This window comes from Ascaphus truei, chromosome 3 (assembly GCF_040206685.1).
Source record: "Ascaphus truei isolate aAscTru1 chromosome 3, aAscTru1.hap1, whole genome shotgun sequence".
Lineage (NCBI taxonomy): Eukaryota > Metazoa > Chordata > Amphibia > Anura > Ascaphidae > Ascaphus > Ascaphus truei.
The window spans coordinates 401025759-401040302 of NC_134485.1; the positions used below are offsets into that span (position 1 = coordinate 401025759).

At 43.6% G+C, this 14544-nt stretch overlaps 1 protein-coding gene across 4 annotated transcripts in view; it reads right to left on the reverse strand.

Moving 5' to 3' along the window:
• Nucleotides 1-207: 207 nt before the first annotated feature.
• NAALAD2 (N-acetylated alpha-linked acidic dipeptidase 2) overlaps nucleotides 208-14544 on the reverse strand; it is a 204324-nt gene continuing 189987 nt past the window's right edge. For all 4 annotated transcript variants that reach the window (XM_075592544.1, XM_075592542.1, XM_075592545.1 and 1 more), the window contains exons 17-20: nucleotides 9515-9779; nucleotides 5007-5088; nucleotides 1730-1822; nucleotides 208-589 (exon numbers count right to left, since the gene is read on the reverse strand). In XM_075592544.1, coding sequence (XP_075448659.1) covers nucleotides 400-589; nucleotides 1730-1822; nucleotides 5007-5088; nucleotides 9515-9779 — 630 coding nt within the window. In that variant the 3' untranslated portion in view covers nucleotides 208-399. The remainder of the gene's footprint in view (nucleotides 590-1729; nucleotides 1823-5006; nucleotides 5089-9514; nucleotides 9780-14544) is intronic.

Below are 14544 nucleotides of genomic sequence, written 5' to 3' on the forward strand. Positions count from 1 at the left end.
GTAAACATAACAATGAAAGTGTGTGCTATATGATAACCGCTGGCTAACATGTTATTAATTCCACTCAAAACATCTAAAAATAAATGTAAAAAATAAAAAAATGCAGAACATTTGTGCAATTTGGGGGCTACTGAACTCAACTTAAATGAATTAATACTGCTTAAACTTTGAAGACAATGTGCAAAACAAGAATTGACCACAAACCTCTCTATTTTCAACAGAATTGATCATTAACATTTAATTATGTCTATGCAGATATAGTACAAAAAATTCTCACATTTTGACAGTTTTAGTTTTGCATAAGCCATGATGTTCATCATACACTGACAATGAATTTAGTTTCAATTTTCAATGAATAACCATCACTGAACTGCTTTGTCTCTTCAGCGGCTCGCCTTTTTATGGTACGTCTTTCAGAGTCCCTGCTGCAGCTTGTACTGTAAATGTTGCAATTGAAATTTGCTGCTTTACTTCTTCCCAAGCCTCGCGCTGATCTGCTTTGTTTTCTATGTCAAACAAGGCATCATAAATCCCAGGGAAAGATTCGCCTGCATACTTGTTATGGCTGCTTGGGGCAAATATGATGTGCCTGTAGAAGGAGATAGATCCTTTAGTGAAAACTTGACAATCTTTATATGATGAGAAGTGATTGAATAAGTATGTACATTTGGCAGAGAAATTAGATGTATTTATTCTTTTAAAGATGCATACCCTAGGAAGAGGTTAAATATTTTAGCAATTGATGAGATGTGTGAAAATGTGTCTGGATGCACACCACACACACACACACACACACACACACACACACACACACACACACACACACACACACACACACACACACACACACCTCTAGCAATTCTGTTGCAGATTTATTGTTAAGTGCCAAATGATGCAAAGTAAATGACTATTTCAGGATGAGCCAAGACTTCACCTATCTTTGGGTAGCTTGCAGCTTATCTATTCACATCTTGTATCCCTTTATTGGGCTTATTTCTTAGAAAGCAATAGTCATTATAAATCATTAACAGCTGGTAACTTGAATGGATGTTTAGTGTTAGATGTCAAGAACACAATCGGTAATAGTTTAGAGATGTCAAGTTTTTTTAGTGGCGGGGAGAGCTGTTCTTGCTCCTCCCCCCCCCCCCCATATGTCGGCAGCTGTGTGTGTCAGTCTGCATCGGTGACACGGACACTCACAACACACTGGCACTGTAATAATTGAAAACAGGGGCAGCCACAGTCCTGGAGCACTCTGCCTCGCTCCCTCTCCCGCCCCCCCCCAGTCCTACCCATTCTCCGATTGACCACCTCCCGCACTTCACATTAAGCAGCACTGTCCAATCCTGCTTTCATGCCGTGCTAGTAAAGTAGGATTGGCTCTTGTGCTGATTCCGGTTGCAGCAGTGATTGACAGGTCAGTTAGCGCTGCAACCGCAACACAGGCACAAGGGGTTACAGGCTTTTTTCCATCCCTGACTTAATAGACATAAGCCTGTGCAAAATAATATCTGGTTATCCAGACAATATACAGATAGATAACAAGTTGATGACAGAAAGGGCCATTTGGTCGAAATAATGCATTTTTAAACTTAGTTACATTATAGTTCCTTCTGTGCCTAGTTTTATTCTCTGAATCCAAACCTCTATGGATCCCTTATGACATGCATTTGTAATTGTAATCAAAGAAAAAGTTAACGTTAGTAGACCCCAACTTCTTTATGCTTACCTATAAAATTTTCTTCCTGGTAGACCCAATGGATCAATGAAAGCTCTTTCCGCAAACATCAACTGATCGTTCATGATGCGCACAGCAAGTGGACTGTAACAATACAATATTGATTATGTAAATATATCCACAACAAACAGGTCAGTGAAGCCACTTAGAAACTTCATAATATAATTACAAGGCTGTACATAAAATCATAAGGTGAAATATATAAGCAGACCCCATTAACTTCAGAGACAGAGGGTTACTATTGTTCTGAAAGCCAGCAGGAGGGTAGGTTGAATAGAGGGAGGTATTAGCAGCAGAAAAAGGGGTTGTGAGGCCACTTTATAGATCTTTGATGAGACTTCACTGAATTCAATTCTGTTGCATCTCTCGATTGATAAAACAGCATAAGACTTATCAGGAAAGACTAAAAACCTTAGTATGCACAGCTTGGAGGATAGAAGGGAGAGGGGAGATAGGATCGAAACTTTAAACTACGTAAATGGTCTCAACAAAGTACAAGAGGGAAGCATAGTTCAGAGAGAAGAAGTGCTAGTACATGAGGTTTTGCTTTGAAGCTGGAGAGTGGCTGGTTAAGGGGAACATGTGAGAAAGGGTGGTGAATTTGTGTAAAGGCCTCCAAACAGAGGTGGGTGGGCTAACAGAGTAAGGAAATATAAACATGCTTTGGATAGACATAAGAATATCGTAAATACAAAAGAAAGCCAATGATCAAATAGGTTCTGAAGTTTTACAGCAGATAGAAAAATGGTCAGACTAGGCGGATCACGCGGTTCTGATCTGCCATCAAATTCTATGTTTCTGAAATGGAGCATTAAACACACTGGCTGATGCTGTTTATTCTCTATGATGGTCACTGTTAGACATTGTGCAGCAATAAGACTGCCATGGATATGCTACAGAGCTATAACATTCTTCCCTATCAGGAATATAAGGGACACGGTCATGTTCCTGAAAAGCTCGTTTTCCCTTAATGGACCCAGGGATAGTGTCCTGTCCAAAAGTACTCCCCAAAGAGATTGTTTGGTTTATGGGAGCATGCTCAGAATAACCTGCCCATACCTGAAATGGATTAATTGCCTACAAGTCAGAGGGGTGTCAGGAGAACATTACCAGTTTGAGACTTCATTTGCCCCGTTTGGACCAGTGAAAGAGCCTGTTTGAAGATGAAGAGAACCTGTCAAGGCCCTAGTTAGGTTAAGGTCTTAGCGGCCATGGTCCACTCTAAAATCCAAAATGCCTGACTTACAATCAGGTCTCTCAATAATGCTTGGGTGGGCAGCCAGGCCGGAGCTTCGCACAGTCTCATAGGGATATCAGCAATGTCAGCTCTCACATCCTCCTTTCACTGAGCTCAGCCATGCTCCCTGCTGGAGTATTGAGAATTCCCTTACATAACTAATAATCTTCCCTCCTATCCTTTCCACCTGCCTGAAGCAAACAGGAGAAGCAGGCCCAGAAAAGCAGAGGGAAGCATGTCCCAGGGCTCACCAGCATGCAGCTTTAGACACAGCAACTTCAGAAAGAGGCAGCAGAAGTACGACCCCACCCCACCTGCATACTGGAGTACATGTACATCTTCCTCCCCAGACCCTTTAAAGTTAAACTAACTTAATTTATCTGCTACTTAAAAAATTGTACCACCCCCACCTCTTGCCTTAACCCCGTCCTCATCTCACCCTCTTCCTCACAACGTAATTTCTTGCCTCAACCCCACATACCTTCTACTTCAACCTCTTTCTCACTCCCCTACCTCAAACCAGTCTTCAGCCCCCCCACCTCTTGCCTCAGCCCTCACCTCTTCCTCCAAACCCCTCTTCAGTCTCACACCTCCTGCCTTAACCCCTTTCTCCACTCCCCCACCTCTTGCCCTAAACACTTTGTTGTGGGCTTGTGCGCCATCAACTGCAAAATTATATATTGAATTAAAGACTTAATTTGTAATGTTAAAAAAGAAATAACTTTGCGGTCATTTATTTTTTAACATTTATTATGAATTACCTTTTTTACGAATTAAGGGGGAAACAATTTGTTTCTGTTCTGAAAGTGATACGTTGACACCAAGTATAACCTGCACTTTGTTTCTGTGTATAGTGCAGGTTATACTCCATGGCAGGGTGTAGCGCAGGTTAAACGGTTATACTATTTGCCGGTGTATAGTACAGTCTGCTTATAGTCTGAGACTGCACTGATTGACCAAGTCCTGCGACGTGCTAAATTGGTGTCCCACTACCAAGACAAAATCCTGGCTACACCCCTGGAACACACGTGTAAGAAGAAAAGAACTGTGACCGTCAGCCACTTTCCAGCCCTGTGCCACCTAGGAGAGAAGAGCCAGGAACTGCTGGCTGGTGAGCTACAGATAGCTGAAGAGCTACTGCCTTCACTGGGAAAAGCCAGACACCTGCAGAGACCACAGAGACTCCCTGCCCGCAGTTCACAGCGAAAGCTGTAGAAATATGGAGCTCTGCATGCTGCTTTCTAAGCACAATCAGATCCTGTAGGAGCGGTGTACCAGTGGAACCAGGGCAACAATAACTGAGTGAACTGTGAATGGCCATCTTTCTAGCAGAAATGGGCAACACTCTTGGAATCCAGTCTGTGGATTGTCAGCACTTTTTTTTTAAAATGAAATCCAAATCCGCACCTCCCCATACGAAGGCAGATTGGGCATGACAGAGATAGATGGACACCCTCCCTATCAAAAGCCCAGAGTTTACTAGCATCTCTCTCAAGTTGTATATATATCCCTTTATATAACAGAGGTGGAGACACCCCTGCTCAAAAGGGAGCACATCTGAGGTACCTAGGAGATATGGTAATGAGATATGCAAAGTATATTTAAAATTTCGCTACTTTGTAGCATAGTTAGATAGATTGGTGCTTTTTGTTACTACAGTACATCCACCTGTGGGTTCTTCCTGGGGACCGGCCTGCATCTTCACACCAGAATTATTATTTCTTTAATCACAATGGCCCACATGTACTGGGGCAAGTCAAATGGGTACTCTCGGTGTTAAAATGCACTTTATAAATCAACGGTTATTGGTTTTACACAGCATTACTGGTGTTCCTTTAATTAAAAAATATCAGCTATTTCAAAAGTTGCGTTGCATTTCCGTGCATTGTTTTAAATGCTAATGTTTTCCCCACGTTTAATTTAACAAATGTCTTTTTTTTTTGCAGCCAAAACCAAAAATAAAACCAACCTTCTGTTAGAATGGAAAATAAAGACAGGTCAGAAAAATAAAAAAACGGTGTTTTAACTTACTTATTGCGATCAACATGTTCAAGTCTTCCATGAAACCCAATAGAAGCTGCAGTGAAGTTCTTTATGGCAGAAAACAAAGAATCTATAAATTGTAAAATATGTATTATTAGTAAAGAATATTGCTATGGAGAATACTATTTTGGGCTGAAACAATAGAACAAGACTATTAAAATGTAACAGTGTGAGATAATGTAGCCTTATAAGATAGTAAAATGAGAAGGCAGGTGGGAGAGTTAGAGATGGGCGAATTGTTTTGGCGAATTTGGATCTGCAGCGGATTGGCCGGTTCCTTTGGTCTGCAGATATCATATTAGCGAGTTAATGTCAAAGGGCGATTCGCGGATTTTATCATCATTATTATTACCAATACACTCCGCGGATTCCCCAACCCGTCAAAAGATTTGTAGAATCCAACCCGCGGATTCAGCAATCTGTTGGCGGATTCTTAAGAATCCGCCAACAGATTGCTGAATCCATTGATTGGACGTCACAAATACGTCCATGGGTTGTACCCATGGTGGATTTTGATGAATCCACGCCGATTGAAATCGCCCAAATTTGTTTGCGGATTTTACACCGTGAAACAGATTTTGGGGGTAACATCAGTGAAATTCCGGGAAACTAATTTGGGCGGATTCGCCCATCTCTTGTGGGAGTTACACAAATAGTTTTCGGATATTAAACATTTGCAGCATCTGGGTCTTGGTCGCTCCTTGAAGGTCCAGCCCGTCTGCCACAGCAGTCCACAGGCAGTAGTCATCAAGCTGGTGGCTAAATAGTGAGCACGTGTATTACAGTACTGTCGGGTGCACAAGTGCTACTACATTCGCAGGGATGGATGGCAGCAGCCTGGCTGGCTGCATGGAGGTAGCACAGGGTGAAGCTGTGGAATCAATACCCATGTAGGAGGTTCTTTATGCTACTAGTCTATTACCATGTGCCAGCCTGGGAGGGGAGAAGAAAGTGTGTGTATATATATATATATATTATCCAAAGAAGCAGCCGGCGCTCCCCTTGCAAGTAGAAAAAATTGAGTGCTTGTCCCATAAAGCAATAATAAACCATACGATACCGTTTGAAGCACGAGATCAGGAGACAGCACTTTGGTAAATTTGATCACAAATTTTTGTATTGAAAAAGACACATAAACCGATGTTTCGGTCCCCCAGTCGCACCACCTTGAGAAAGGTCCCACTGGGGGACCGAAACTAAAAATAAATATTTACCTTTACACTGAAATGAATGCACTGATATAGATATATATATATATATATATATATATAACATAGAAAAAGAACAAAAAGCACTCCGTAATAATAGTCACTGGTGTGGGTGCAGATCCTATAATGAAGAATACGATACAGTTTAGAAATGAAATCAGCAGGCAGCACTCCAGAATTGAACAAACAAGTGTATTGAAAAAATAAACACAAAACCAACGTTTCGGTCCACGAATGGGACCTTTGTCAAGGTGGTGCACCTCTTTGAGAAAGGTCCCACTGGGGGACCGAAACTAAAAATAAATATTTACCTTTACACTGAAATGAATGCACTGATATATATATATATATATATATATATATATATATATAAACACAGTGTTCGACAATTAATTATAACTACACGCCTGTGGCGAGTGGATTTAGGCCATTGCTGCGGCTCTAGGAGTTCCCCTGCTCGCGCCAATTTTTTTTTTTTAAATAAATAATCCCCCTCCCTGATTGGTGTGACGCGGCTATATTCCTGATGCAGAGGCTTTGGCGCCTCTTCCTGTTTTAAACTACAAGACTTCCTCGGCTGTGTCGGAGGGATTCACCTAGTTTCTGTGGTAAGGCTGTGGTTCAAGCATTTAGGGTCAGCCCCAACCCCCCTGCCCCCGATCCCTGCTTGCTGCCCGGGGCGGGTGGTAGGCTGGGTGGGTTCCGCGGCTGCTGCCCAGGCGCTTCCCCTCCGTCCCACGCTCCTTTGCCACACGCGCAGTGGGGGTGTTCCCCCTGGTCTCCGCTCCCCCTCCGGTCCCCGCTCCTGCTTCCCCTCCGATCTCCGCCCCCCTCCCCGCTTCCCCTCCGGTCCCCGCTCCCCCTCCGGTCTCCGTTACTGCTCACGCGGGCTGCGAGATGGCAATGCGGGTGTTCCCCCTGGTCTCCGCTTCCCCTCTGGTCCCCGCTTCCGCTTCCCCTCCGGTCTCCGCTACTGCTCGCGCGGGCCGCGAGATGGCAGCGCCGCTGTTCCCCCTGGTTCCCGTGTCTGTCTCCCCCCCCCCCCCCCACAGAGTGTGTGTGTGTGTATATGGGATAGAGTGTGTGTGTATATGGGATAGAGTGTGTGTGTATATGGGATAGAGTGTGTGTGTATATGGGATAGAGTGTGTGTGTATATGGGATAGTGTGTGTGTGTGTGTGTGTGTGTGTGTGTGTGTGTGTGTGTGTGTGTGTGTGTGTAGAACACCAGAGGTAACCCCCCAATTAGTCACCCCCCCGCCTAGTCAGTCAAAGTCACCCAGTCAGTCATCTCCTCACCACCCAGTTACCCCCGTCAGTCAGTTACCCCTCGTCAGTCAGTTACCCCCCCAGTCAGTCAGTTACCCCTCCCAGTCAGTCAGTTACCCCCCCCTTCAGTCAGTTACCCCTCCCAGTCAGTCAGTTACCCCTCCCAGTCAGTCAGTTACCCCTCCCGTCAGTCAGTTACCCCTCCCAGTCAGTCAGTTACCCCCCCTGTCAGTCAGTTACCCCCCAGTCAGTCACCCCCCACCCCAGTCAGTTACCCCCCCCCAGTCAGTCAGTTACACCCCCCCCCCAGTCAGTCAGTTACACCCCCCTCCAGTCAGTCAGTTCCCCCCCCAGGTCAGTCAGTTACCCCCCCACCCCCAGGTCAGTCAGTTACCCCCTCTAGTCAGTTGCCTCCCTATCTCTCTCCCCTCTCTGTCTCTCCCCCCTCTCACCCCCTCTCCCCTCTCACCCCCTCTCCCCCCCTTGCCCCTCTCACCCCTCGCCCCTCTCACCCCTCGCCCCTCTCACCCCCTCGCCCCTCTCACCCCCTCGCCCCTCTCACCCCCTCGCCCCTCTCACCCCCTCGCCCCTCTCTGTCTCTCGCCCCTCTCTGTCTCTCGCCCCTCTCTGTCTCTCGCCCCTCTCTGTCTCTCGCCCCTCTCTGTCTCTCGCCCCTCTCTGTCTCTCGCCCCTCTCTGTCTCTCGCCCCTCTCTGTCTCTCGCCCCTCTCTGTCTCTCGCCCCTCTCTGTCTCTCGCCCCTCTCTGTCTCTCGCCCACACTCTCTCTCTCACCCACACTCTCTCTCTCACCCACACTCTCTCTCTCACCCACACTCTCTCTGTCTCACACTCTCGATCTGGATATCTTATTTACCCTGTATATCGTAACTGCCCTATACTACACCGAAATAACTTATACTGCTTTCTTCCAGATCTGACTCAAGCTTCACACGGGAGACATCAGAATCCCCCCTAACCCAGAAGACAGGTAGGGAACACCACCCCTCCAATGTATAACATTGCGGGAATGAGGGTACCTGGACGTTGAGGATCAGGTAAGATCCCAGGCGGGATTGTTGCTTTAAATATTGTGAAGCGGGGGCGTCCAGGCACTGGTTAAGGGGTTCAGGAAAGTAGTCATTCACATCTGGCTTTTTTTTCTAGATCTGACATACACACACACACACACACACACACACACGGCTATTAGAGGTCATTATTAATCTATACATAAAATATTATAAATATATGAACTAAAAATAAATATTTACCTTTACACTGAAATGAATGCACCAATATTGCTTGTGTTAGCATTGTGTGGTGTTGAGGGAAATTCATTTTCTTAGGGTGTAATAAAATGCATGCGCTATGTTGGAAAGGTTGGAAGGGGGAGGGAGGTGCAAACGGGTACCTTGCCTAGGGCCAAACACACACTTAGTCCAGCTCGGATGGTATGGAATGAACAGAAACATTATTTCTCAGGCAGAACTACAGAACTGTATTCCAAACATGGACATTGCAGTGAGCACTGTGTGTGCTGTTAATGTGGTTTCAGACCAGTTTAAACCAGTAAATATTGTTCATTAGATTTTAACCTATTTGCTACCTGAGGGAAACTGGAGCAACAAAGGGGACGGTTATCCCTTTTATACCCAAAGTCCTTCCCATCGGTAAATATTTCAATATACTTGCGTATGCTGAAGGGGGTACTGATATGTACAAGGCTACAGGATAATCTTCAACAGATAAACTTTATCCGCAGTACAAACATTCATATAGTATGTACTCTTTATCTATGTATTCCATTCTCTATCTTCCCCTCTATTAAGTCTGGGTGTTGATCAAAAAAAAAAATAAGGATTCAAATATTATTACATTCATTAATCCTGCTGAGGCGAATGGAATAATAATCTAATAAGGAGAATTTCCCATAGCATGCCAAATGAGTGCCACGTACAGTACCAATAAGCTAACTGAAACGGACTTGCATTTGGTTTCTACATCAATGTAATTACTTACCAAATGATACACTGTACGTCTCCAATTGTTTTTCATGTTTCTTGGCCAAACGATAAATGGAGTTTGCATAATTATCCAACTCTTCTCCATAGTCCTGCACATTAAATGGTATAACAGCGGAGTCTGCAATTTCATAAACCAGAGCTCCCCGTAACTGAGCTACTGCAAGCTGCTTCTTAAACATGGGGTCATAAAAACGTTCTACTAGTTCAAAGGTTTCATACACCGTGTGATAGACGGGATAGTTACTGTACTTGTCCGTTTTCTGGAAGACAAAGTGTAAAAAAAAAAAATATCAGATTAAATAATATATATTTTTAAATCTATTGCAGTAGCAAAAATCACTGAAAGCAGCAACCTCTGGTGGTTTCTCAGAGCTGAATTGAAGAATGGTGAGCTCCAGGGACAGCCCCCGCCAATCTCCAATACAGGAGTGGCCAACTCCAGTCCTCAAGGGCCACCCACAGGTCATGTTTTAAGATATTCCTGCGTCAGCGCAGGTGGCTCAATCAGTGGCTCAGTCAGAATAACTGAACCACCTGTCCTGAAGCAGGATTATCCCCAATACCTGACCGGTTGGTTGCCCCCCCCCCCCCCCACCACCTCCCAAAAATATTGTATCTATGTCACAAAACTAGGTCAGCCTAGGTCTGCCGGCCAATAGAAATCCGCAATGTCATCTGAAGAGAGAGGGACAGCTTTGTACGTTAATATAAGTTTTTATACACCAACCCCCCCCCCCCCCAAAATAATTTGGAAATAAAAAAACAATAAGAAAACTAATATTTTTAAAACATTGCTCCTGTACAGAAAAAATAAGCATAAAACTGATAACTATAGGCTGGCAGGCAGGGAAGCAGATACACTGGGAGGGTGGCAAATGCATCCTACTGTACCAGTGCAGAAATCACATATCCACTGTATAACTATACGCCACAAACACAAGAACCCACACACATATGATACATCTGCTATATGTAAACAAACAACCACATAATATACATACGCTACCCACTTTAACACTGCCATTAATTCCAATCAGCGTCGGATTTCAAAACTGCCACCCCTAGGCACAGCTGTTGCGGCGGCCTCTTTACCTGCTGCCCACCTCTTCCTTCCGAACCGCAGCATGAAATTAGGCCGCGGACATCACCAACATGACATCTCGTCGATACGTTGTATGGTAACGTGACATCATGATCTCATTTGACGCTGCGTTTCTGAAGGGGAAGCAGGGCGGCAGGTAAGCAATAGCTAAATTACTCCCCATCAGGCCCGATATGCCAGAGAGCGCGGCAAAAGTATATGGGGGTGGCATTTTTGCCTCCCTAGGCCTGTGCCTAACGGGAAATCCGCCACTGATTGCAATGGAAACTCTTGTATACAGATGTAGCCAGACTAACATTCCTTTTTTTTTAGGCACGCCCGAGCATTTCCAGGCAATCTGCTGCAACATTACTATTGAATCCTATGAAAACTCTTGAGGCAAGCCTCTATAACTCAACGTAACTGTGGGAACAGTAAATCTGGCTACAGCCGTATGTTGGAATTTCTAGGGGAACAATGTCATGCACTGCAGTACATCTGTAGGCCATATTTAGAAAAGAGGCTTGTGCAGATGCCACAATAGAAACCATTCTGAACCAGGGTATCTAGACACATATATAAGATTATATTCAACAAAATGTGTAAGCTCGACAAAGATCTAAATAAATGAAATAGAACTAGAAGAAATAAAAAAAAATATGGTCTTCCTTGGACAGAACGTATCAATGGATGGGAATCTTTTGAATGAAATCAATAGGACAATGAAAATGAGAGGCGTATATTTGGAAGAAACAAGACAATCTTTCAAGATAACCTTCCACTGTGCATCAAGAAGAAAGTGTTCAACCAGCGTGTTTTGCCTGTGCTCACGAAACTTGGGCCCCTACATATGAAGATAATTCAGAAGTTTCACACCACTCAAAGAAGTCTGGAGATACCGTTTGCATGTTGGGTATTATCCAAAGAGACCGGAAAAATAATGAATGGGTTCAGAAGCAACCAAAAGTTTGTGACATCATTACAAAGGTGAAGAAATTCAAATGGCAGTGCGCCAGACATATCGCAAGACGAAATGAAATGGTACAGGACTGGATTCCAAGAGATATCATGACCAAGACAACAACCAAAAGTAAGATGGGAGAATAAAATCAGAAAATATGTTGGAGCAACATGGAGAAGAGAGGCTTGCAAACACAATAACAGGATCATTGGAGAGGCTTTCATCCAGCAGTGGATCTACAAAGGCTAAAGATTATATAAACATTCCAATACAGAAAATACAGGTTCACAAATGCGCAAGCTACAGAAATTCAATCTGCTGTATGCCCGACAAGCAGATGAAGATAGATTGACCACTTCTGCATGTGACTTAAGGTATTAAGGATGCATGTGCAATCTGCAGGATTGTATTTTTCAGTGGTGTGTCACTTGCTATTTGATGCACTATAGCAGGGGCGGTTAACTCCAGTCCTCAAGGGCCACCAACAGTCTAGGTATTAGTGATATTCCTATCAGTGGCTGAGTCAGAATGACTGAGCCACTTGTGCTGAAGCAGGGATCGCCTTAAAATCTGACCTGTTGGAGGTCCTTGACGGGAGTTGGTCACCCCTTCTCTATAGTCCATACTGGAGGGCTTCATGATTTTGTTCTATACAAGCACCAGCACCATTCTTTTGGTCAAAACAAAGGTTATCCAAGCAATCAGAAATATTTAACAGCCTGCTTTTTCTTTCTTTGCAACCGTGTTCTTTCAAATAAAATAAGCATTCAGTCACACAGACCTGTTACTTCTGTGTTTTCCTTACCAGAGAGAAAACAGATACAGGCAGAAATATCTGAAAAATCTGTGTGAAATAATAAATCTGTGTGAAATAATAAAGAGGCAGATATGGATCACACTAAGAACATGCAACGGCTTATTAGAAAGTTGCAGCACCACACATTTTTATTTTCAGTAGAATTGTTGCATTGCTTAGTATGTAAAATAAAAGATTATTATTATTATGGGAAACTACATCTATTCCTTCCACATATAAATAATGCCGACTTTATCTAGCCAGGATAATATGGACAGATTGTCTCAATTACACTATAAAAAACGTGATAACTGTTATGCATGTTGGAGTGTTTACTTTAATTTTTATTCCAAACTTAATTCTTATTTGAACATTTTTTAATTAAATTTATTTTTAAATTAATTTTTCCCTGATACAGTTTCTAGTGCGTAGTTATTTTATATTGTACAATGTTTATTTATTATATAAATCTTTATATTGTAGGTTTACCTGTTCCCTTATTATAAAACATAATTACATTTTAAAGAGTGAAAGAATGACCAGGTGTGCTGCTAGTTTAAGACCCAAGAAGTACTATGGAAGTTGCCACAACTGATACTTGAAAACGAGAGGTAACTCTCAAGGTATTTACTTCGTGGTAAAACATGTTATGCATGTAAAGGTGCAGTCTTCACTTTGCACCATTTGAAAGAGCTTCAATAAAATTTAAAAAATCAACCATGTAACACCTTTAAACGGTTGACAAAAACAGATCCCCTTGTTTAACCGTTGTGCTGCAATGAGTTGCAAGTTTCTCTGGCAGCAGATTGAATAACTTTGCACATAAGGCATGGAAGTATAATTAAGTAATAATCCCCGAAGAACAGGGCATTACTGGCCAATAATGCCCTGACTGGAAGACTTGAAGGCCCGAGGCAAAGCCGAGGGACTTTAACCCAGCCAGTGCATTATTGGCCAGTAATGCCCTGTTCTGAGGGGATTATTACTATTATAGGCTAAATGTAGGCTTATTTCATAAATAATAAGAACTTTTGTATAGTTAAATAGATTTTTTTATTAAAATAAAATGGTAAATACATGAAATCACCTCTATATACGCTTACACTGCAGATATCTGCCGCCCCCTGTGTACACACACACACACACACACACACACACACACACACACCAGCTCAACACACACACACACACTGCAGCCACAAACCAACTGCAGACAGTTTTACTTCTTTGAGACTACTCCCTCCCCCCAATTCAACTGAATCTGCGCAGAAAATCTCAGTCAGCTCGGGAGGGGGAGGAGTCAAACCGTGGCTGATCAATCCCCTACCCTGTCTCAGCTGTTCTGAAAGCTGATTGGCTGGAAATAAACAGATTGAAAACTGCACTTTGCAAGTTGCTTAATTTCCGGGCATTACTGATTGGATAATGACCGGAATTTTAACCAATCAGAGAGCAGGGTTTTCAATAATGCCCTGAATTTTACTGCTTTAGCCTATAATATATAATATGTAGCCATCTGACCCCTGGCTACTAAATTCCTCTGCCTAACATTTAAGTCCTGGTACCAGCGCAGGCAGTGTTAGGGTTAATCCTTGCTCTTGCTGCAGTAAGTAACTCCCTAGTAGTTACGGGAGTCGCCGCCGACAGCCGAGGTACTGCCCACCTACCAGGGATAAGACCTTGGAATATCCCTTGGTAACAAAAAGAGGTGGGTTTGTGACGGTAGGGGGTAACCTGGCTCACAAAGGTTAAGACCGGTTTTGGTACCCCTGATCCGTGTATAAGGGTCCAAGAGAGTTAGTTCTTGGGCCCAGTAACATTGCATCTTTACCACGTGTTACCTGTAATAAAAGTATTTTTTGTGTTTTTTTTTAACCTATCCGGGCATGCCAGCAAGCAGGGATTGCTAGGGGATGAGTTTCAGGGGGGGGTGGGGAGGAGGGGCGAGGGGTTTTTTGGAAGAATTGTTAACAGAATGTGCCTAAGAGGTTGGGGGCTGGAGTTGTCGGTTCCCCTATAAATGTACCCGGGAATCATGCCCGATTCTCGGATGCATGCAGGAACATTGTCCCGGCAATACCTCTCCTTTAAAACACAAGCGTGACTCACCACTAGGGTACCCTGCGTCAGCATAGCTCAGAAAGGTGAATGAGGCACAGGGATGAACAGGTATCCCTGTAGCTGATG